Below are 24,132 nucleotides of genomic sequence, written 5' to 3'. Positions count from 1 at the left end.
ATTTAATAGGAATTAGTATTTCGGTAACTTTTATTTACTTACCTGTTCCATTATAATAGAATTAGTGTTGTTGGGACAATTGTGAGTGTGTTTTTTTTTTCCCCCCCTCACATTTTTCATCAATGTGTCAAGAAAACTTTTTTTCTGCTCTGTACAACATACTAGGGGTGGATGAGTACTGATATCCGGCCTTATTTCATGGTATTGGTAAGCGATAGCGCCCAAGGTTTTACGCTCAGGAACTAGAAATTAGAAGTATAGGAAATTGCTATCAATTTGATGCCATTTTAAGGAAACATTTTATATTGAGGATATACTTGCTTTAAAATGTATTTTTAATACAAATTAAGCAATTATATCGACGTGGTGTTAAATGCCATTAACTTCCTCTCCTTTCCTTTATTTTCTTCTTTTAATTATTATTCTTTCAGTGCATTTTTCAAAACCACTGAGTTGTTAAATTCGGCAGCGTGTAGTTTACTGTGATGACTAACTTCCGGTATGTTAGTGGCTTACTGCTGCTAACTTGCCAAATCCACTCGTCCTCTTTCCAGGCTCGCGCTGCCAGTCCAGTGTCCGTCTGACTGTCACCCCCGAAACAACAAGCACAGAACACGATTTGTTTTTAATTTAGTTGAGTAGAACATGTGTTTAAGAGGGGACTAAACGACAGACTGTGAGCAACAGTTTTGCGGCTTCATGACTCATTAGGGAAACATCCAAGCTTTGGCCAAGGGAGGGAGTGTTATTATATCAGACTCTGGAGCTATTTACTTAATTTTTTTGTGTAACCAACAAACATTATGCAACAAGTGTTTACCATTAGAGCAAGTACATTACGGAATTTCCCGGCCAGTACAACCTGTTTGCACAGTGGGCGTGTTGACCATACAGTCGTCCATCCATGACCAAGCAAAACTTGAGCTCGCAGCCTTTCAGCGCGCGCCTCTGCTACCATCTGGTGGCCAACTTGCGCCATTACAAGCATTTTATTTTTAATTTTTTTCTTCATTAAAGGAATAGATCACAAAACGGGTCTGGACCAAGTGAGATTGAGAAACAAATGTTTTTATTTCGAAAATGGGTTAGCACTCAAGACTGTACACAGCAGATATTTACCGAGTTGTTCCACCCCGTGAGATCGAAACGAGGAAGCAAGGTGGTCCGGAAAGAGTATGAGAACAGTTGAGGGGTTTTCTTTGAATGGACTGTAGTTCCTCAAATAAGTAACCGCCAGGGTGTTTATTTGGGGTGACATTTTATTTGTTCTCATTCTCGGAAGTGAAATCAGAACATGAAACTAAATATGAAAAAGGCCGTTTCATTTGAAAGGAATGCTTATGTCAGCGAGGTTTTTATTTTTCCGAAATTGATGTGCATAGACTTGTCAGAGTTGACTAATCATTTAAGCAACCATTCAGGTGTTGCACTGCATTAATTAATTTGGCATTGTTTTTGGTATTTCGACAGGTGCTGCTGTCTCGGTTAGCGAGTAGCAAGAGTTCATATGGGGTCAATTCTTTAATCTGGGAACGACGGCATCAATAAAAAGATAATCAGAGGTAATTAATTTTATTATTATTACTTTTTTAAATTTAAATTTGAGGGTTTTATTTTTGTTCTAGGTGCCTTGGTCGGTGCTGCCGTTTTGGTTAGCAATAGAGTTCATATGGGTTCTGCAGTTGACGCTTAGAAATCTGTGAACAAGACCATTCTAATTTTATTTACCATATTTCTTCCTGCTATGAAAACAGGTGTTTATTTGAGGGAGGCCTTTACTTATTATCTTAAAAAGGTTGGAGAGACAACATCTAGGCAGGTGCTGCTATTTTGGTTAGCCGCAGAGTTCAGATGGGCTCACAAATTAGATTCCTTTAAGGCTGTGTGAACAATAGCATCTTAAAATCGACTACTTTTCTTATTGATGGGGGGGGGGGGTATTTATTTGAGGGAGGCTTTTTTCTCTCTCTCAAGTGGATGAGTGATCCCAAGTCGGCGTACTACAGTGCTAATTTGGTCATAAAAGGCAGGAAACACTGCAAGTCTCCATACTTGTAATTCATAGATGCGATGAAGAAGTGACGTTTATTTCAGGGAGGTGTTTATTTTTCCCCAAATTGGTGTCCATTGACTTGTCAGTGTCCTCGGACGCTAGGCATTGAAGAAGCCATTCATAATGTGTTGCACTCCGCCCCTTTCATTCATTACAGGCTGTTTTGGTGCCTCGGTAGGTGCTGCTGCTTTGGTTAGCAATAGAGTTCAAATGTTTTTCTCTCTCTCTTTTGTAATGCAAAACGGGAGGCATTTAATTATTTTGACGAAATACGATCCTCCCAGTTGGCTTTCAAGTACTGGTCGTTGCATTTGCTGTCTTAGAAAAGAGCTTGTGACCACCCTGCTTCCTGACGAGCAGTTTGTACAAAAGACAAGGAGGAATGAGTAGGGGGGGGGGGGGTTAAAGCACATTACAGGACACTTGAAGGAGAAAACAAAGCAAACGGGCGATAACAACACTCATGAAGCGAAAATGAGCGATCGACGTCCCAAACAACGTGCCTGCTCGTTAGTAGCTATGATTTCATGCCTTCCTTCACGACAACCACTGATAAGACTTGATGCTGTGTGTGTGTGTGTGTGTGTGTGTGTGTGTGTGTGTGTGTGTGTGTGTGTGTGTGTGTGTGTGTGTGTGTGTGAGGCCCGACGCTTTAATAACACTACACCTGTTGTTGTTATTATTATCATGACCATGTTAGTCCATTGAGCACACCTTTCTTCTTCTAACATTAATAATAGTACATTTTAATATACAGTATCATATTTATACATATATATATATATATATAAAAACAAGACGCTAGATCTCTCACGACAAAGCAGATTATCATAGAAACCGATGACAGGACGTTCTACTGACACGCACGCACGCACGCACACAGGCACAGTGCACAAGCTTGCAGGCAGGGATGGAAGTCTTTGTAGTTTTTAAATAGTACCCCAAAAAAACGTTCTTTTTTTTTTTTTGCTTCGTGCGGGTAGAGACGACCCAAATTAATCGTATTGAGATTTCGCTGTTCTCTGTTTTACGAGTTTGCCTGTTGAACAAACGCTGGTGTGGCAGTGACGGTGCGTGTGATTGCCAAACGGTACCGATCCAGTGACATCTGTGTGTGTGTGTGTGTGTGTGTGTTCGAATTGGTGAAGCAGAACCATAAAGCTTTAAGCAACCATCTGCAGGCCAAACATGCACAAACAAGCTAACGAGACGCGGGCGCGGCAAAACAAAAGAATGGCGCGCGCACAAGACAAAATGAAGACTGCTAAGATTTTTCTTTTTTTTTCTTTTTAAGTTCTCATGATAATCGAATGCTTGGGTGAGTCTCGATATAGTCCTGTTAAATAAAATTAAAAAAAATACAAATCTGGTGACTGCAAGATAAACTCCTCGGGTGAAAGTGCGTGCCAGACAAGTGTGTGTTTTGTTTGTGTGTGCGTTTGATTGTGTGTACTTAAGGGCACTGGAAATTAAAATTCCCGCAGCTGCACAATGTTTACGATGGCGTTTTTTCATATTTTTTTCCTTTCATGCTTTGCTCTGCGTGGTTTTTGTCTGTATGACACTGTTGCGTTCGCCGGGCGTCTCCGTCAGGGCGTTGGACAGCTCCTCCTCCAGTTTTCCTTTCCCGTCTGAAAAAATGCTCCTGAAATGGGTCGGAGGGAGAAAACAAAAGGAAAAGTCCAAGTTAGAAATGTTCAAACGTGACGCGGGTGAACACTGAACCGGAAAATGACGTCGTCGACGCATATGTAAGAAGATCCCGTGCGCTGGCACGGTCTGCTTACATATTCCTTCACCACCATTTACAACAGTCAGGGACAGGTCGCGACCCCGGGATCACTCGGGCCTCCCTCAACCAAAAGCACGTCAACAAAAACGTTAGAACGACAACGGAAGCCAGGATAGCGCACGGCATTTTTTCTCTCTTGACGGTGGAGACGCCGTTTTTTTTTTTTTTTTTACATCAAGCCTCTTTCAGACGACGAACGTCATTCTTTTCGTGCTATTTGATTCGCATCCATCATCAGGCGCGCCGTACAAAATGGTCCAAGCCCAGTGAATTAATATGAAAATTATTATTTATATTGGTTCATTATTCGATGTATATAAAAGACATGTAGAACAATCTACAATCAATGAAGCTGTCATTTGTGGAAAAGCTTAACGTTACCATAGCATTGTCAAGGAGGTATGTTGAAAGTGTTGTTATTATTTTTGCACTGATATTCAAGTTTGACTTACTGTCCCAAGCATGTTGCTTGCCATACCATATTTGAGTAAATGTGTGTTACACGACCCGTCAGAGGTGGCAAATCCAAGTCCAGAAAGTCAAAACCCTGCCGCAGTTTGGCTTTAGCCCTTGATGCTAGCAAGCTAGCTCCCTAGCAAGTAAACGGGCACCATGGGAGCTAGCAAGCAAGCTAACCGTGGTATCCAAATGATGGTAAATAACACATGTTGAGTAGAAAATTGAACTTTTCAAATTTTAACATGGCGGAGAGTGCCGGAGGATTCGTGAATGGCAAGAAATAGTAACACTTTTATGAGGACGTTATCGTCCGCTAGCAGGTTGCTTTAGAATCGACACAAAATATGCAGCGTACACAATTCAATGTTCTGTTCTTCACAACTCATTATTTGCTGTAATTGTTGGCTTTTACGAGCAAAGGCGACGTCAGCTGCCATGTGTATTTTTCCTGCTACAACAACAAAAGCACATGACGGAACAATTTCCGAGTGGTAATGTCCGTCTTTCCCGTAGCACGTGGAGGCAGGCTAAAGTCAAACTGTGGCAGGGTTTGAACTTTCTGGACTTGGATTTGCCACTTCTGCTACCCGTCAGCTCACATTTAACGACTTGCACTAAGCCACCGTGTTAACCAGATATTTGGCATAAGCTCATGCCAAGCAGAACAGCTGTGCGTACCAAAATTAGAGATAGACCGATATGGTTTGTCAGGGCCGATACCGATTATGAGTAGTCAACGAGGCTGATAACTGATATTTGGAGACAATATTCATTTTCAGTAAATTGGAGGGCGGTATTTTAGCGTCAATTTTTTTTTTTAAATACAAATGCCAATCTCGACTCTGTTGTAATGTCTTGAAGCATGTTTATTGAACAATGTATTCAAAATCTTTTCTTTTTTTTTAATCTTAGACAATATGCATCCTTTTAAATTTCTAACAAAATTCTGAAGGAGCGCCCAAGGTTATCAGTACGTCTTAAAAAGTTAAATGGAAACTCTCTAGTTTTCTGCAGTAAATATTTTTTCCCCCAAAATTTAATAATACCTGAAATCTTAAACATTTACATTTCTTTGTTTTAATATTGAACAAAAACAAATGGTTCAGAAGCTTCCCAGAGTCAGAAGCATCTCGTATAAAGTTAACTGACAATGTAAATAAATAGTTCACTGAAATTAAAATGGTTTTATATTTACCTTTTTATAAGATTTTAAAAAGAAGGCTGATACCGAAATGTGTCAAAATGCCCAACATCAGCGCCAATCGGTCCATATCTAACCAAAATGACTGATTGGGGTTTGGGGAAGCAAATGAGGATGACTTAATTGCCTCTGTGGGAAAATCAACAATGAATAATCTTTTCTTCTTTATTTTTTTATTTTTTTTAATTAAAATTTTAAAATGATAACGCTAACTTGCGACACGCTACACTGTATCTGCATGCGTGCTTAAGCACGATATTATGTGAGAAAATTGTCTATGATTGTGACGTCTGAAAGAGGCTTCCTTTGTGCTCATTTGAACTCGTGCATCGCTGGCGTCGGGCTGAAACCTCCTGTGTCCAAATGTGATCAATTTCCCATTTTGTACACTATTCTACACAATCGGTCACTTGTTTTCATACGTTGACAACTCTTTTAGTGTTTAACACTTCAACAAACAAATCGTGTCTTTGTGTTTCCTGAATGTTTTTTTGAGATGCGAGGATTGCGCCCGACGCGAGCAATACGTAAGATCACAACCTCACTCCGCAGTCAGCATCAACTTCACAGCAGCCTCGTTAACGAGACTCGTTACCAAACGTGTGGTCGATGGCAACATGTGGTGGTGAATGAATGAACGCACAAGTTACTCACTCGCACATACACACGCACACACACAGATAAACCTCTAGAGGGAGCCGTACTCATCGTTGACAGGAGGAGCGGTCTTGGCCAGAGTCTCTGACGCGTCCACTGAGAGGGGGAGGTCTGCTGCGTCTCCATTGGGCAGAGAAGGGGCAGAGGGCGGGCTCTCTAAGCTAATGAGATCGTCGGGGATGGCCGAGGGTCTCTCCGTGCCGTTACTCAGCTCTAAGTCGAACGTGGCGTTATTGAGGCCCATGTCGCGGGCGAGCAAGTCGTACATGTGCGCTGGTGATGCCAGGAGGTCGTTAGCAGGGGAGGGGGACACGGGGGTAGGGATGTCTCGGATCAGAGGGGATTCTTCAGCATCCGGGGCGTTAGGAGCGCCCCGGATGGCTGTAGGCGAGGGGTTCGGGTAGGGGTAGTGAGAGTAGGACGGCTGGGCGGGCTTGTCGGAGGTGCAGTTGGAATCGGGGTCTTTGGGAACGAGCGGCGGGCTGGGAGCTGCTTTCTTGGGGTCTGGTGTAAGAGGAGGCTCCGTGGCCAAAGGAGAGACGGGCGGGCTAGCTTTAGCCTTTAGCGCGGCAAGTTTCGGCGAATGCCTCCGTTTGGGCGGGACGGGCGTCCCGGGTTTTTGAGTCCGTTCGGGGGTGGTCGGCGGGCTTTTCTTCTCCTCTTCGTCCGCCGCCCACTCGGCTCCCCTCTGCTGGACTAGCGGCGCCATCTTCGCCTCGACGGCCGCCCCGCACACGGGCGGAGTCGGCGGTGCGGCGCTCGTCTCCGGGCTGGGTGCCGGCGCGGCGATGGGTGTGGGCGAGGGGTCGTTGGCCGGGGTGGACAGGCTACACGTGAGCGTGGTGGTCTGGCTAGAGGGGCTGTCCTGAGCGGGGTCAATGGTGGGCGTGGCCGTGTCAGAGGAGAGCGTGTCCAGTGCCAGGGCAGCAGTGAAAGCCGCCAGCCTGAGAGAGCAGGGAGAGAACAGACACACAAACTAGACACCAGGGTGACTGTGACACGGGAAGGGTGGCACCGAGCGGCATGCGAGAGGATTAGTCGGGCCTCACAAACGACACAAAGCAGCTAAAGTGGAGGACGACGACAAAAAAAAAGAAAGAAAAAAAGCAACTATTATTAAGGAGAAACAAAAAGTCATGCTGTGAGTGGACATTAAAGGGGCGGGGTTGCATCCCATACACACAGCGACTTGGACGAGTACTGACTGGCAAGGCTGGAAGTCCAGCAGAGAACTACCACGCAGAACGAGCCACCTTTAAACAGTACCAGTGACAATGTCATGTAAGCTTTACTTTGTCTTTGCGTGTCTTTTACTGGTACTGCTTCAACATTGGTTCTGATCACACAGTAAACAAACCACACACTCTCAGTGGACTCCACTCAAGAATGACCAGAACTTGTCCGAAAGAAGCGCATGAAAGCGGGTCAAATTTTGTCCTGGTGAGGGGGATCAACGTGGATTCTTGGAAGTGGAGTGCAAAGTACAACAGCTGATAAGAATGTTTAAGAGCAGCAAATGAAGGAGAAAAAAAAAATAGTCTGTGCGGCTGTCAGTTCTACTCACTCTGGCTCTGTGAGGGGCGTGGTTTCGTTGGGTTCCGTCGGGCCTGCTGCGTTGTGATTGGCTGTGCACTCATCCTCCGTTCGGACTTCCACGATGGGCTCTTTGGACTCGTCTTTCCTGTGGACACATACACGTCAATAGAGCGACTTACATGGAATGGATAACTATTGGATGTTGTCCTTGGTCACAAATATGCAAAAGCAGATGCACACTCATTTGCATACAAAGTACATGATTGGCCATTGATCATTTGAATGGGATGTAACCACGTCCGTCATTTACATGGACGCACTTTTCAGTATTTAGACGGACATGATGAACGTTTGTAGATTGTTTCAAAGCATATTTCTTTCTAATTAAAACAGAGGCAACATAAACCCTTTGGGGATTAAAAAAATAATAATTCGCTTAAATTATTGTTTATTGTATAAGTATGCATATAGTGATATGCAGTTAAATCCACTTCTATTAGACGGTAGAAGGTGCAATTAAATAATGTACGTAACTGTTCTTCATACAACCGAGTAAGTTCTGGCTTCTTGCGGTTATATCAGTTTCGTACCCAGGTTATACACTAAAGCAATTGTTGAGTAGATTGAGACGAGATCATCAATTTTTCAAGTATTTCTGCTTCTCGCAACATTGTTGTTTGGTGTGCTGTGATATGTATTATTTTATTTATTTTATTTTATATATAGAATGGCCACTTGGGGGCAGCACAAGAACACAACTTCATAAAACAAGAATGTGAAAATCCAGTACCAGCTTGAGTAATAAAAAAAAGAAGAATTAATTAAAGTCACATTGGCAGGTTTTAATGAATCTGTTAAGAGATACTTCATATGAAATCAACAAGAAGGTTGAGTTTCAAATGATTGTAAATGACACACTTATGACATGAACTTTTACTGGGCACACAGGAGTAGTTAGTGTTAATTTCGTCAACGAAAACTACACAAAAATAATTTTGTCAACTAAATGGGACTAAATCAGAATGCATTTTCGGCGACTAATGAAGACGAGACGAAAATGTACTTCTAAAACTGGACTAAAATCAATGGGCATTTTTAGTTCATGAACAAAAACGAGACGAAAATTATAGGATTTTGTAAAATCCCGTCTCTGCTAATCTGTCACGGTGAAACTGTCATGTGACACTCGTGACAGTGACACATCCCATTTTCAAATCTGCAGCTAGCCAGTGCAACATGAACAAACACATGGGACAGACAGGAGGTGGATTCATGGTGAAAAGTAACGGCTATAATGTTCCAACAATGTTACTCCGACCGCTAACTAATGATGGTTAATTTACTATCTTGTAGCATGGAGCCAAAGTAGTAATTGTGTGTGTGAAGTTGTTTTTCATTTGCTGACAAAAAATATATACAGGGGTAAAATGATTGTCCTGACTAAAACGTTGACAGTTTTTGTTGACTAAGACTACACAAATACAATCATGTTTTCTTGGATTAAAATAAAGACTAAAATGCTAGATTTATAGTTGACTAAAAATGGACTAAATAAAAACGCGATGAGTGTGACTAACTATAGTAAAAATGATTTTTAAAAAAACACAAGCGTGATTGATGCTGTACTAAAACTAAGACTAAATTTAAAAATGTCTGGAAGTTTTCATTCACCGAGATTGCAAATGTGTGTCGGCCACCTACATGAATGCTGCCTTGCCCTCCTCCAGGTCTTTGCCTTTGGTGCCGGAGGCCGACTTGCCGCACAGACACATGATGAGGCCGCACTTGTTGACAAAGTAGCACGTGACGTCCACGGCCAGGAGCAGCAGGACGAACGCTACCACCAGGATGCCCGCCCACAGCATGATGCCCGCGGGGAACGCCGCCTCTTCGTCCAAATCTGACACAGACAACGGTAACGACACCACAGTGGGGAGCACGCAACGGGGTTAGCCCATAAATAGATCCATCGATCTGCAAATTGTTTCAAAGAAGAAGCGACTCACCTGCTGCTGATGCAGTGTTTTATATAACACGCGGGGATGCAAAATAGCTCTCAGTCGCAAGTATTCGACATAATGTGTTTATTTGGTGTTAAGATATGAGATCTTCAAATGTTTATCTCAGACATTTTGTTTACAGTCGCGTTAATGTAAACGGTGATTCCCAACCACTGCCGTAAGACATCATACAGTGATAATTGGCCCCCAAAAATATTTGTTCATTCATGAAGTATCTTGGTTGCCATTGATGCATAGTGACAGGCTCTCCCACTTCATGGCAAAATCGACATAATTAACGTCTTTATCCACATGTTGATGGTACGCACACACTGACTACATTTACATGCCGTCAATATTCAGGTTTCGGTCAAAGTTACGGATTGTGAAACATTCAGGATAACTTAAGTTACTCCCGCACACATGGCAATTTGAATAGCCGTTGGTTTCCTCCTCACTCCAAAAAGGCATGTTCTGCGCCACACATCAGTTTGTTTACCTCTGCTTGTCTGTTTCCGGACTTTTCTATGTGCATTTATGTGTATAAATACTAGGGATGCACAATAATGCTATTTTCAACCGTTTACCGATAAACCAATAATTTGGAGAGCGCCAATGTCGATATTCAATAACTAAGGCGATAATTGTTTGCAAAATTAACTCTAATACAAATATACTTTCGAGTCCTACTATAAGTCTAACATGTACAAATACATTGAAACGTGTAAAAGCACCATGAAGCTGAATTTTATGGATATCTCTGCTTCAAAGACAACCAGTAACTCTTTTTGAGGTTACCAAAACAAAACAGTCGTGTTTTAAAAAATGCAACAAAAAACTGTGAGGGTACATTTGGGGGGGAGACACAGTAAAAAAGCCCACATTATGACATCACAAATATGCGACACTACCGTAGGAGAGGGGAGGGGTTGAGGAGTTGGCCATAAACACAACAGATGGACCAACGTGGCATGACTATATTTATTTTATTTCTGGTTTATCTGTATGACGTCAAATTGGTCGATAATTGCTCATAATTATCTGCCACTGATATTATGGTGCATCCCTAATATATACACACTGTGGCATTTTCACCATTGAGACAGAAAATAATGTGAACATGCGACAGAGAAATCAACGTATTCAAGTTAGGCCCCTTAAGCGAGTGGCAACATAAGATGGCGGCACATACAAGAACTTCCTGTTCTTAAAACCAAGAGTGTACTGTATGCCTTCAGACTAGAGCATGCACGGAAGAAAAACCAGAATTTCGAGGTACGACGATCGCATTTATGTGACCAAATATTCGGGTTCGAAAAAGGGAAATCCAGGGGTCATATTTGGACCCAAATAACAACATATTCAGGTTTTTGTGCGTGTCCTTTAAAACCCGAATATTGTCAATATTCAGGTTTTACTGACTGCGTGTAAATGTAGTAACTGTGTAAGCATGTTTATATAAATGTAAATAAAGTTGATATCGTTACATATTTCAGAATATATACTCAGAAAAAAATAATCTAATTTCAAAGATGTGCCTTGGCTGAACAAAGGATGAAGCAAACACTGAAGCAAAATACTGTTTGAACATAAATGACGCTCTTAAGACAGGTGTGCAGCTCGGTGTGAAAAAAAATAAGCACCCTTAAGTTAACATTGTAGAAAACATGGTTAGGTATTCCCAAACACTTTGACATGCAGGAGAAATGTCACGTTAAAGCACAACTCATTGTAATACATCATGTACACGATTCCTATATAATTAGGCTCTTTGCTGTTAGCTGTTTTTGTTGGCGTAAAGGTTAAGTTGCTCTTTCCATAATATACAGCACACTTCAGTGAGCAATACAGTTGAGCAGTCACTCCGTTTTTTTAATAGTAATAAAAACACTAGTTGTGGAGAAGCTGCTCTAGTTTGTTGCTGCCAACTGTCACTCATCTATGTTGTCGAACACGCGGCGCTTCACTGCCAACATGAGCAGGGTGGGGGGGGGGGTGTTTTGGAAGGGGGGGGGGTCCCCCCTGCCTTTGGTTCAGTTCTGTTGCGAAGACCACACCATGCACTCACACACATACACACGTCTGTCACAGTTTTTTTTGTTTTTGTTGTTGTTGAAAAGTGTGCGCAGAGACAGCCGGGCCGCTCTCGCGCGGTTTTACGGGAAGCCGCCGCCAAAACTACGAGAGCAGCAATGCGGTGATGACGGACAGGATGAGCGAGACCACACAGCACGTGACGGACGGCGAGCCCTGAGTGGCTGTGATGACAATGTCCGGAAGCGGTGCCGGAGATCAGGAACGGTGGAGGGGGGGGGGAGAAAAAAAGGAGGATGAGGGGAGAAAAAGAGAAGGGATGGGGGGAACAGAGGGAGAGAGAAAGTGAAAACATGTCGTTTGAAAAAAACAAAAGGTGAAAACATCAAAGAAAAGAAGGGGGGGGGAGCAACAAATTGAAGTGAAAAGCACAAAGCGGGAAAATGACTGATGAATGGAAAAGATGGCGTCGGGGGGCACGGACAAGCTTCAGTTAGCTGATTAGTCAGCTGTTAATTAGCACAAACTATCTGCCCTCCTTCCACCGTTAGACTGAAGATGGTGCGGGTTATTGAGAGGGGGGGGGGGTTAAGTAGCCTGGCCCACTTGTGCAGGAGCAAACTCAAGCTCATTTAGCGACGGCTGTCAAAGCTTGCAGTGGGGAGAATTCTGCCGGAAAAGCATTTTTTTATCCTGGCCGCTGTCAGAGGAAATCGATTTTTTCCGGCCCCGTAGATTTATTGAGTCGTCATTTTTACCTTTCAGGGCAAAAATAGAAGGTGAGCTTTTAGTGGTGCTTCTCGGTGCGCTTGTGTTTAGTTGCGGTGTTAAAGCGCGAGCGAGTGGGCGGGTTACGACGTAAGGAAGCCCTACCTGGCATGACGGCCGGCTGGACCGACGTCCTGATGGACATGCTCGCCCGCTGCGACTTGCCCTTCTGGTTCTCGGCCACCACCGAGATGTCGTACTCCGTGTCCCACTCCAGCCCGCTCAGGATCACGTAGTCGCTGTCGCTGGGCATGCGGATTTCGGGTTTCCACTGCGCCGACTGAATCTAAAGGCACACGCACGTTTGTGGTTGAAGCCAAGTTTAGGGATTCAGATTGGAGTTTCAATTTAGGGTTATGATTTTCAATCTTGGGTTGGGGATTTCAAATTAGGCTTTTGGATCAGAGTTGGGGTTTCAATCCATGGTTTGGTTTTAAAATTGAAAGGATAGGGTCTCAAATTATCGATTGATTACAAGGTTAGGGTTTGAAAATAGGCTTTAAAGCCTGGGTTAGGAAATTTAACCATGGTTAAAAGTTTCAAATTTGGGTTTCAAGGCAGGGTTAGGATTTTAACTCACTCACTCCCAGCTATTTCTACTAAAACAACCCCCTTCGCTCCCGGCTGTTTTACTGGATTTTGACTGGTTTTGCAAGGGCCACAGAATATTTTGTTCTATTGCTATAAAAACATGGAACCTACCAAAAGAAAGACTGGAGTCTCCTCTTTCATCAGAAAAAAAAGTATTTGTTGTTTGTTTTACAGCAATTAGCATTAGAATATAGCTAAGTTTCATCCTTATTCACAAACCAGTTGAAAACGCTGGCAAAAAGAGCTTGTTGCAACATGGCCCTGGCTGATCTCTTATACTCTGTTGCCACCTGATGGCCGTTTTTTGTAATAACTGCCATTGCTTTAAGCCACCTCTTCAGATGAGAAGTTGCACACTGGTTCTCAAATGCGGTCCTCGAGTACCCCTATCCAGCATGTTTTCCATTTCTCCCTTAGCCAACACAGCTGGGGATCATGATCAGGCTTCATGCACAGCTTGCTAATTAGCTGACCGTTAGCATAAAAAAAATAAACATGAAAGAAAAACATATAAATACGTTTTTAGGAGTGAAGGAAAATGATTTATTTTTTTAAACATATTTAGACGTTTTTGGGTTTGAATGAGTTCAATTAGGGTTTTGTTGCCAAACTCAGGCTTTGAAGCTGGCGTTAAGGTTGTAAGATTTGTAAAGATTTCAAATAAGAGTTAAAGGGTTTCAAGTAACACTCCACTATCTTGTTGGTGTTCCCAAAAAGGTGTTCTATGTGCAAGCAACTTCATATTTTCCTCACTTGCCACTTCCTGACATTTGTACTGATTTGTGGTTAAGACTTGCTTGATATCCACAAAACTCCCCTTGCCTCCTTACTCACCGGTTTGAAGCGGACGAGGTAATGGAGGATGGGCAATCCGCCGTCATCCTGCTTGATCCAGCTGACTTTCAGGGAGTTGCCTATTGGCTGAAGTGCCCCTTCCAGTTTGGGAGGACTCGGATTTCCTACAGGCAGGGAGCAACAGCGGTTTTTTATCAACATTTCACTGAAAGAAAAAAAACATCCCGGACCAGCGAGTTGGGTTATTGAGGAAGGGGAAGCGTCTCGCCTTTAGAAGTTGAGATGAAGGTGGAAAGTTTTACAAAGCGTTTCGCTCTCTTTGTTGTTGTCGTTTTTTTTTCCCCGTTTTTTTTTTTTCAGGTCATTGGCCCTTCCTTAGAAGCTTTGCCTCCAGATGGTGGAGTCACACTCATTACTAAATGACACACGGGTGCGTGCTCATCTAATTCAGTCTGAGTGGCACTCAAACAGAACCAGATGACTGACTGATATAAGGACCCCCCCCCCCCCCCCCCCACACACACACACACATACACACCCGCATTCCAAGCCTCCAGAGCTTTTTTTCTCATTGACTGCAATGTTTACAGCACAACAAATTAGCACTGGATGACATGTTTATGCTACTCGGCCTCAGTGCGCGTCAAGAATTCGATAACAAAGGTTAAATGCAGCACTCGGGTTACTAACAAGCTTGCAAAAAAAAAAAAGTTTGTCATCAGAGTTAAAAGACGACAAATAGAAGAAGCTGTGGTTAGACTTTATATTCACACTCGGTCCAAGCTGCATGTGACGGTGAGGCAACAATGCAGAGAGGCAATGAGTTTGTTAGGAAGCGCTCTCGGCATGAATACTAAAAGCTTCTGATTGAGAACCAGAGCAAACTGTGGAAAAGGGAGGTGTGTTTTTTGTAGAGAGAGCATTTAATTATAGTGGAATGAGCCCAAAATGATATCCTCTCCAATGTGTGTCTGTAAGGAGAGAATGGATTCACTTTATTTGCATTTTATATGTTTGTACAACTAAGGAAGAGATTGTTATAATATAACTAGTGCGGTAAATTGAGGTTTTTAAAGGATACTTGACTCATTGAGCCATTTTCTGCAGTAAAAAGTTAATATTTTGCCTATAATTGAAAAAAAAAACTTCATTATTTTTCACGAACAATTTTTTCCACGTGCTTTCGACTGAAGATGACATCACCTGTGCTGAGGAAGTAGGTAACAACCAATCACGGTTCAGTTTGCACCAAACGCAGAAAACAGGTGAACCACGATTGGTCGCTACTTCCTTACCACAGGTGATGTCATCTTCGGTGAAAAAACTTGTTTTTAAAAGTGTTAATTGTACATGAAAAATAATGACATTATCAAATTAATTCTGGACAAAATATGAACTTTTAAAAACTAGTTTTGATATGAGAACATTGTTTGACTTTGGACAATTCCGCTGCAACATTTCCTCCACATGAGATTAATAGCGGTGCAACCCACAGGTAGCTGCCTCTCAATAACAATTCAAGCCACGCTGATAAACATCGCCAAGGTAACCGGCTCTGGCTCTCATTAATCCCGCCAAGACGACGGACGCCTACTCGATTGATTAATGGCGTTTAGTTCCAACTTTGCTGCGTGTCCGCTTAGAAGCAATTAATGCAGCAATTAATGCGGCGTTTAATAGCGCCGTTCGCCGATTAAAGCAATCAGTCTCAACGTCAAGTTTACCTTCTGCAGAGCGCAGGGGGGGTTGGGGCGGGGGGTCGTCACGATGCCATGCAAGAAGAATAACAGTCACGTGAATTGCACATGTAAGGGAGGGAGGAACGGAATAGAGCATAGGACACATGACTAGCATGCTAAAAGTCTGGAAGGGGGCATCAGAGGGTAGGATGGGTCTCGAGCGTGTGTGAAAAGGAGCAACTGATGAGTCACTGCTGAGGGGAACAATCCAAACAGTCGACGGCACAAAGCTGAACCCAGAAGAGTGACGTTTGCCTTTAGAAATGGAACGTTTGTTTTAATTCATTACTATGACGTTTAGTAATTCACACACTGCTAATTGGACGGTCAGATAACGTTTGGGATGGGGGGGGTGCAATAAATCATTCTACGTCAACGCAGCCTCCTTTTACAAAAAGATCCCACAAAAGGCATTTATCCAGGCGGGAATTTGTTGCAACGATGTACTTTCACATGGCAACGCCGCATCCCCGATCAGGTAATTGGATGATGTCATTGCCAAGTCAGACGTACACAATTACGTATTGGCTGCGAGTGTGAGCCTGTAACACGTATGCGGCATCCACGTTGTAAAAGGGGGCTTTAAAACTACGTCTACCAAAAACTAATGTGTACATTTGATAGAAACGAATCTGCACAAGCTACTCTAATCATCCGGACTACAGAACAAACCTGTGTCTCCTGAGAATAAACCAAAATCGTCATCTTAAGACAAGGAAAAACACACAATGGCAATTAATCATCTGTACTTCCTATTTAACTTAATGAGGCAGTCAAGGTCAAGATGAGGTTGAGTTACGCTTCTCATGAAAAACACTTGAAATATAACCTAATGTTACGCATGCACTATTCACCTCATTTGAAAATGTTAAGGAAAACACTTGTCAATTTGGCTTTAGTAAGCATTTAAAATGCCTAAAGCAAAATGACCCTTAATTGCAGACTTGACTTGATGAGTCAACTGTTTGGTTCCATGTCTTCTCCTGCCACCAGAGGGTGCTAATAGCTAAATAACCGTCTCTATATTCACAGTGCATTTCTTCTTGTGGTGTAATTGATGTGGACCAAGTCACATTTATTGTGTGAGCCTAATGAAATGCAAATGTTAATTCAAAATGGAGTGTAGTTGTGTCTACAAAGTGGTGATGAAAAGGGGCTGGCGGGAGCAGAGAGTTTATTGGAGCAACAATAACCATGATGACCTTTAGCTGTGATGAAGGTGTGTGTGTTTTTTATTTTTTTGCAAAGGCGGTAACGCCATTCACAAATAAGCATGCGAAGGAATGATTGTTTCATGTTTGTCATTTCTTTACTTTGCAACATTGCAGTGACTAACAGCTGTTTGACAGCTGGGTTTTGATGTTTGTCCAAGTCTTAGTCTAAACAGTAAACGGTATATGCCCATTTGTCAGGTCGATGTTTGTCATGTGAGGAACTTACGGACTGGCTCCGTCTTGAAGATCTCCACGGGGCAGCTTTCGCCTTCCCCCTTCCCGTTGATGGCAGACATCTTGACTTCATAGGGGGTGTCTGGCCTCAGGTCTGTTATGGTCACCTCGCCCATGGAGCCTAACGGTGTCAAAGTTCATGGTCAGCAGGGTAGAAAGTAAATGTTGGTCTCAGAGTAGAAATATCTAATGGTTGTAATAAGAATGCACCAAACCCCTTTAGATGTTGACTGAGTTGAAGCCTACCATGCCAGTTCAGTTCATATTGATCAGTTTCAAGGTTTTATACATTTTATGACATCGTTTTTTTGTGTCTGAATTTATTTGGAACGCCACCAGACCGGGCGTGGACAAGACGGCAGGCAGAGAGACAAGAGAGAACAAACCAAAGGAAAAACAGCAACAACACCTGCTAATTCTATATGCGGCCAGATGGGGCGGGAGGAAAAATCCACTTCATCATACCATCTTTGAGCTCGTAGATTCTCTGCGACCAGCTGCCTCTGCCTTGCATCCTCCACGCTGCTTTATACTTGAGCACGGGGACGCCACCGGTGGACTCGGGCTCCTCGAACTCAACCAGCGCGGTGGTGGAGAAAGGTGACACCTCATTGATGAACGGAGATGATGGCACCTCTGTGGTGAAATGGAGGACAGGAAGTGAGGTGAGAAGTGCAAACGAGATTGGATTTTTTTCCTTTCTTGAGACTGACCGGCTTGAATGAGGACAAACTCTTTGGCCTCGGTGCCCATCTCGTTGGAAGCAGTGCAGTTGTAACTCCCAAAGTCGTTCTCAGATGCCGGCGTCACCTACAGAGGGGCAAATTACAATTGCTCATCCCATATATAGTGAAACTGTGCTCAGTGTTTGTTGTCATGTTTTTTGCTCGAGTACTAGACCAAACCCTGTCAAATTTGAATTGCATCAGCAAGTATAAAAATGAAGGCTTCAAAATTGCTACTTCATCTAAGCAAGTTTTGTATGCCTATACATGAGCCATGAAAATATATCCGCTCAATGCCTCCGGTGGCTGAAATATATCCCGCCGTGTCGTCGTGGGGCTTTCCATGTTACAACAAGAGATGCTAGCTCCCAAGCTAACAGCCGTCCGGGACTATCGCCGTTGTTTGAGAATAAAAATAACAACACTGGGCTGCAACTTATGGCATCCGGGCAACTTAAAACTGCAAGACCGCTTAATTAATTAAATAATGCTACAGCTCCACAATTAAGTACTCTAAAGTCTTTGCACGTTCCCAGCATTTATCTTCAAACTTGAGTACGCATTTTGAGACAAATATTTGAATTCATGTTGCGCAATAAATTTAAATGTTTAAAGCGTGAGGGTGTGGAAGATATCCCCAGTGATGAACAGGGGTTCACTGTGTTGTATTTTTAGTGGTTGCTGTGGATTTCCCGCTGGTGAATTATTCACTGTGCAGAGCTGAAAGTAAACACATGAAATCTTGATGACGTAAAGGCGCCATTGGAGAGCGCGTCCGTCTTGCCTGCAGGTAGCTGGCCGAGGGCGATCTGAAGATCTTAATGTTGCTCGTGTTGGCGTTGGGCAGCGTCAGTCCGTCCCGCAGCCAGGCGATGGTGACCTGGCTGGGGTGAGCCTGCACCTCACAGCTGACGTTGACGGCGTTGCCCTCCCAGGTGTACACCGCCACTTCGCCGTGGATCTTAGGGGCGTCTTGGGAGAAATACGTCCGATTGTCACACTCCTAATCTCAAGGGTGTAACGATGCTTGAAATGAAAAATGCATCCGTGCACTTTTATAAGATAGGAATATAGACGCCACAGTGTATTGTCACACTATTATTATACACTTGGAATGGTGAAATAATGACAAAAACACCAGATGAAAATGATTTCGGTTATTACAAACATTTCCAGTGACTGCGTTTCCAAATGGGTTGGCTTGATTGAATGGGCTAATCACATTCAGCGTGTCTGTAAGACATCCGAGCACTGAAGTTATCTTTCACGCAAAATGCGTAAATTGTCAACCCAGGTCTTCTAATTATCAAACTGAGACGTGTGTTCAAAGCATGCTTTTGCATCAGTGATGCATCAAAGCCATTCACAGAGATATAAGGTGATTTTTTTCTCTCTTTAAAAAACCCCCAAAAAACACATGCACTGACGGCTTTTAAAGCATTTTCACCATTTCTGATCCCTCAAACTGCTTCTTCTTAGCAACTATTGACATCAAAAGCTACATTTTACGCAGATTCCAGCAAAGGGTGCCTTTTATGCAGCTATGGTTATAATTTCTGATCTTCCGAAGTGTAGTAACAGAGGCGCAGCAAGTGGTGTGCGGCAGCTGTGTTGAAACTTCATTTTGATTCCACTTTTGTGTTAAAAGCGATTTTCCGACAAATCCTTAATTATTTCAACGGAATGCATCTAATTATCATATTGCACGACTTGTCGTAATTTCCTACTTTTTGGGGATCCGTGTGAAAGGCACAGGCTGAAAAATACCGGATGTAATATTTTGAATTAGACGCAAGTCAGACGATGTAAAACTGTACGACTTTTTACGTGGAATAGTAACATGGAAGAAAGGCGGGAACATGTCATCTTTCAGAGGCAGAAGGGCCTTGTGATAATGCATGGGGGGGGGGTTGCACTTCCGTCATTAAGCGAACACATTTTCATCATTCTCTGTGAGAGGAAGGGGTTGAGAAATGTCAGGGCGTAATGGAAGCGAGGAGCCGCCACACAGCGAGCTGTCGGATGAAGAGCTCTGGGCGACAGGCCGCATATCTCAAGCCCCTGCGCCAGGTTAGCAGCGCTTTCGACAGCACGCTGCTGATTTTGCAAATTCATGTCATGTGCTGACAGGAAACGGGATTACGGTTCTGCTGCTACCACCCAAAAACTTCAAATCAAAGCAACTGGGAATGCAACATCTTCATGATATTGGAGGGAACGCATTATTTGCTGGACCGCCCTTTCTTTTTTTCCAGGCGTGCAATGAATACATGGCACAAGAAGACATGCTCAGTTACCCTCATGCTTAATGTTTTCATTTCATTGTTTTATACTAAGTCATGACTAGAACACAGGTGTCAGAGTCCGGTCCTTAAGGGCCTGAGTCCTGCATGTTTTTGAGGTTTCTCTACTCCAACACACGTTGATTCAATGATCAGGATCATTATCAGGCTCCTGCAGAGCTTGCTGATGAGCTTAAATATGATTCAGCTGTGTTGAACATGGGAAACCTCTAAACCGGACTTTGACACCGCTGACCTAGAATCATTTTTTTTTTATTCAGTTTTTTTTTTTTACTACTTATTTACTACTAATAAACTTTGTCATAAACTAAGGATTCCCTTAACTCATTTGATCCCCAAAACATATAAATACGTTCTATTTTAAATATTACTATGCTGTAAAAGACGTATTTATAAAAAAAAAATTATGCTAGAGCATACAGAAGGCTTTGATGCAGCCTCTGAACTGAAGAGAATGCTTGAAGCAATGGTAGTTATTACAAAAACGGCCAGCAGGTGGCAGCAGAGTATAAGAGATCAACCAGGGCCATGTTGCAAAAAAGCTGTTTCCCCCCACTGTTTTAGACAGATTTATGAATAATGTAACGTAATAACGTAGCTATATTCTAATGCTAATTGCTGCAAAACAGAAACAGATAGAAATATACTTTTTTTCCTGATGAAAGAAAATACTCTAGTCTTTCTTTTGTGGGCCTTGCAAAATCAGACAAAATCCAGTAAAACAGCCAGGAGCGAAGGGGGTTGCTTCAGTGAAATGGCTGGGAGTGAATGAGTTAAGTATTTTGTAAATAAAAAAAATCACCTATTTATTTCTTGCTTTGTGCACCATCTTGGTGAAGACAAAAGTACGGCTTTCCCACCATCTTGTGGCAACTTGGTGCCAAGGCAGTATGTTGACGTGAAATCAAGCGCTTGACTATGCAATGAATACTTACAGCGGACCTCCAGATAAGCCCCCTGGTCATCTTCCCCGATGGCACTGCGCGCCGAACACAGGTACTGCCCGGCGTCAGTGTACTTGACGTATTTCAGCGTGAGGGAGGAGACGCGAGCGTCGCTGCGCACCACCACGTTCCCATCCTCACTCTGAACAGAAGCAAACAACAGCCCGGTTAAGGAGACGCCGCATCCGTCGTCTTATTTATATGGCCCGTAATGTCGATGAGAACTAGGCTGAGGAGCAGAAGACATTTGATTACAGGAAAAGAGGCAACAGATGTGGAAACACAAGAGCACAGTTGACAGTCACGGGGAGCTGATCAATAATTCATGACGGGGAACCATGCGGCGCTTTCCACTCGCAGTGCTTAGCAACTTGTGACAGCGCCGCTTCACCTCAAGCCAGCTTTTACGTTGCTTTCATTCACGGTCATTTGATTTGATGATGATGAATTTTTTGGAGGGGAGGGGCTCGATTGCTTGTCATGATCACCTCGGCACTGATTTGGCTGCCAACGCTTTCCAAAATGTGTATCAAATTCAGTGGGGGAGAAAGCGCGTTGCATTCCGAGCCAGGGAAATGACAACAGGCAGCTGGCTAATGAGTTATGTAAATGACTCCACTACTCAAGAGATGCTACCTGCTTTCATCGACACCTGACTTGAAGCAGCTTCCCCACCTTCAGGGTCACTGCCACTTCAAAACGCCCCTCACAAGATCGGAGTACTACTTGTGACACTGATAACAAACCAGCCTAATGATAACGGTAATGCCCGTAACAACTGTTTCTCTGCAGTTAAGATGGCAAATAATTGCCTCCCGCCAGTCCTGATAATTGTCGTTTATGACTTTGGTTTAATTTTATCGAGCTGCAAATGACAGATGATGAATTGTCTTTGAGGTGTTGCCTTTTGTCTGATTGCCGCGCTTGGCGAACCTCAAGCTCTCAATCCGTATTGTTGCATTTAATTAATGGATTTGGGACACAAAGTTGATGTATTTATTTTTTGGTGGATTGTTCATTTTACAAGGTGCGACAGCAGCAAACGCCCTAAGCAGCTCATTTTCAACTTTTTTTTGTGTGCGTGTTTTTTTTTTTGTGAATGGCTCCGGTCCAAGCTGCAGGCAAAACAATGCTAGGGATGCTTTTACACATACTGATTGAGGAGGCAGCCTGGGCGGCCATGTAAAGAGAGACTCTGCTAGTTTGTATTCCAATTGAATAGGCTACGCATGCCTGCAGCATACATTATGCATCACGGGTAGAAGAGACTGGAGCAACGCTTATATAACACAATGGCCTTTTCTTCTGACTCCGGTGCAGAAAACATTCTCCGTCGAACTGTGCAGCTTGGCAACGCTGCGCGGCCAATGCACAAGTCTAAATTTGTCATTTAGTAAATATTGATTCTTTGTTTTGAGCAATATTTTTTTCATTTTCCTATTCGAAACGTCTGTTGAAGCTCTACATAAGACTAGAAGTCACAAAGGTACATCCTGACATAGCGGAAAGGGGCGGATCTATTCAACTACTCAAACCCAGGCTTCTGTTTGGGCAGCATTTATTGATACAAATGCGTTTTTATAACGCTACTTCCTGAAACTATCACAATCAATATTAGGGATGTCAAGGTAATTGTTTATTTGTTCAATCTCATGATTGATCCCATGACTACGGGACGTTGAGCTGCATCCACGTTCCACACAGTTTCATTCGAATCAATGTTACAGGCATCCAAACAGGAGTTCAGAACATTCTGAGAATAATACTTTCAAATAGGGATGGGCGAGTATGGGCTGATACCCGACCCTATTTCAAGGTATTGGTACTCATGACGGCAGCCAATACAATATTGACCGCCGCGCTCTTGTGGCCGTTTTACGATCAGGAACTAGAAATTCAAAATTAGAAGAATAGAAAATTGTCATTAATTCTTCGCAATTGTATTTATTTATTTTTTATTGTTATTCATTTTATGTATCAAAATTACTATTATCAGTACTTGGTATCGATGACTACTCGTACAGGTATCAGTCTAGAAAAAAAGAATACTATTGAACAATCCTATTTTCAAATTTACAAAATCAATTAATGAGTTAACTGATGAATTTGCCCCATAATAAGCAACTTCTCTCTGAACTAAAGTAAAAAAGAATAATAATAATAATGCAGCTTTACTGATGCCACATCTGCTGTGTGTCGCTCTCAACATGGCTGCCATGAGACATGGTGGGTTCAGATACTATATTAGACGATTACATCCACCTAGTTGCGTCGCAAGTAATGAGTAAAGGAGGCCTTTATCTGAGGTGTGGTGTTTACTTACTGGGACGTGGCATCAACACTCTGAAGCAACATCCAGACTGCTCGCACCTCCAAAAAACAAGCAAAAGCGACAGCACATTTTCTTTGCTTTAACTGCGTAGCAGGCAGAGACACTCCGGGAACGTCGGAGCGTGAAATCGGGAATCCACTACGGGACCGTTAACTTCACGTGTCACCAAACCTTAACTGGCCCGGCGTATGGAGGAAGGAAACGAGCTCGCCTCTGCAGCTTGATGCATTTGCCGCTAACATGCTCGGCACGCACACAACACTGTTCCATGCTCATAACTCTTCTCCCCGCCGCCTGCCTTCTATTATGGGATGTCTACACAATGTAGGTGCACTAGAACAGCATGTCTGATGACTTTCATTTTGCCCCCCCCCCCCCCCTTTAATGTAAACCAATCACAGTCTTGTCGATAAATTCACGTCTTTCAAGCACTCCTTGGTAGAAAGAAAGGAAACCCCCATAGGTCTGTTACTTCAATAGGAAGGAGCCCGGGCCAAGTGTTTACACAAACCTTGTAATTATCGCCGCGCTTGATGACAAACGTTCCCTCCTCGCCTCTAGTCTCAAACAACTGCATTTCTCATTCAGGTACTCTTTGGGCATCGTGATCATTACTGAATGAAAGTCATTCCACAAAGAAAACAGGAGAAAGACAAAGCCTTCATGGGACCCTGAGCAACTTTGGATTGTTTATTTAATTCTGTTCTGCCTCTGGCCGCATCTGAGCCTACATAACATCAATATTTGATGTCGAC

At 43.1% G+C, this 24,132-nt stretch overlaps 1 protein-coding gene across 4 annotated transcripts in view; it reads right to left on the bottom strand.

The window, feature by feature from the left end:
* Positions 1-1,047: 1,047 nt before the first annotated feature.
* The window catches only part of ncam1b (neural cell adhesion molecule 1b), a 68,587-nt gene continuing 45,502 nt past the window's right edge, over positions 1,048-24,132 (bottom strand). For 3 of the 4 annotated variants that reach the window (XM_086081493.1, XM_086081494.1, XM_086081495.1), the window contains 11 exons: positions 21,037-21,187; positions 18,583-18,770; positions 17,787-17,883; positions 17,539-17,709; positions 17,066-17,194; positions 13,926-14,050; positions 12,606-12,786; positions 9,400-9,598; positions 7,727-7,843; positions 6,210-7,106; positions 1,048-3,698 (listed from right to left, as the gene is read on the bottom strand). In XM_086081493.1, the coding sequence (XP_085937619.1) occupies positions 3,581-3,698; positions 6,210-7,106; positions 7,727-7,843; positions 9,400-9,598; positions 12,606-12,786; positions 13,926-14,050; positions 17,066-17,194; positions 17,539-17,709; positions 17,787-17,883; positions 18,583-18,770; positions 21,037-21,187 (2,373 nt within the window). In that variant the 3' untranslated portion in view covers positions 1,048-3,580. Of the gene's footprint in view, positions 3,699-6,209; positions 7,107-7,726; positions 7,844-9,399; positions 9,599-12,605; positions 12,787-13,925; positions 14,051-15,610; positions 15,614-16,297; positions 16,331-17,065; positions 17,195-17,538; positions 17,710-17,786; positions 17,884-18,582; positions 18,771-21,036; positions 21,188-24,132 lie in introns of all 4 variants that reach the window. The other variant, XM_086081496.1, reaches the window with a different exon arrangement.

The sequence above is a fragment of the Leptonotus elevatus genome, chromosome 7 (genome assembly GCF_054856555.1).
Source record: "Leptonotus elevatus isolate MCC_2025b chromosome 7, RoL_Lele_1.0, whole genome shotgun sequence".
In the NCBI taxonomy this organism is placed as follows: domain Eukaryota; kingdom Metazoa; phylum Chordata; class Actinopteri; order Syngnathiformes; family Syngnathidae; genus Leptonotus; species Leptonotus elevatus.
This window is presented reverse-complemented; position numbering and strand designations above follow the sequence as displayed.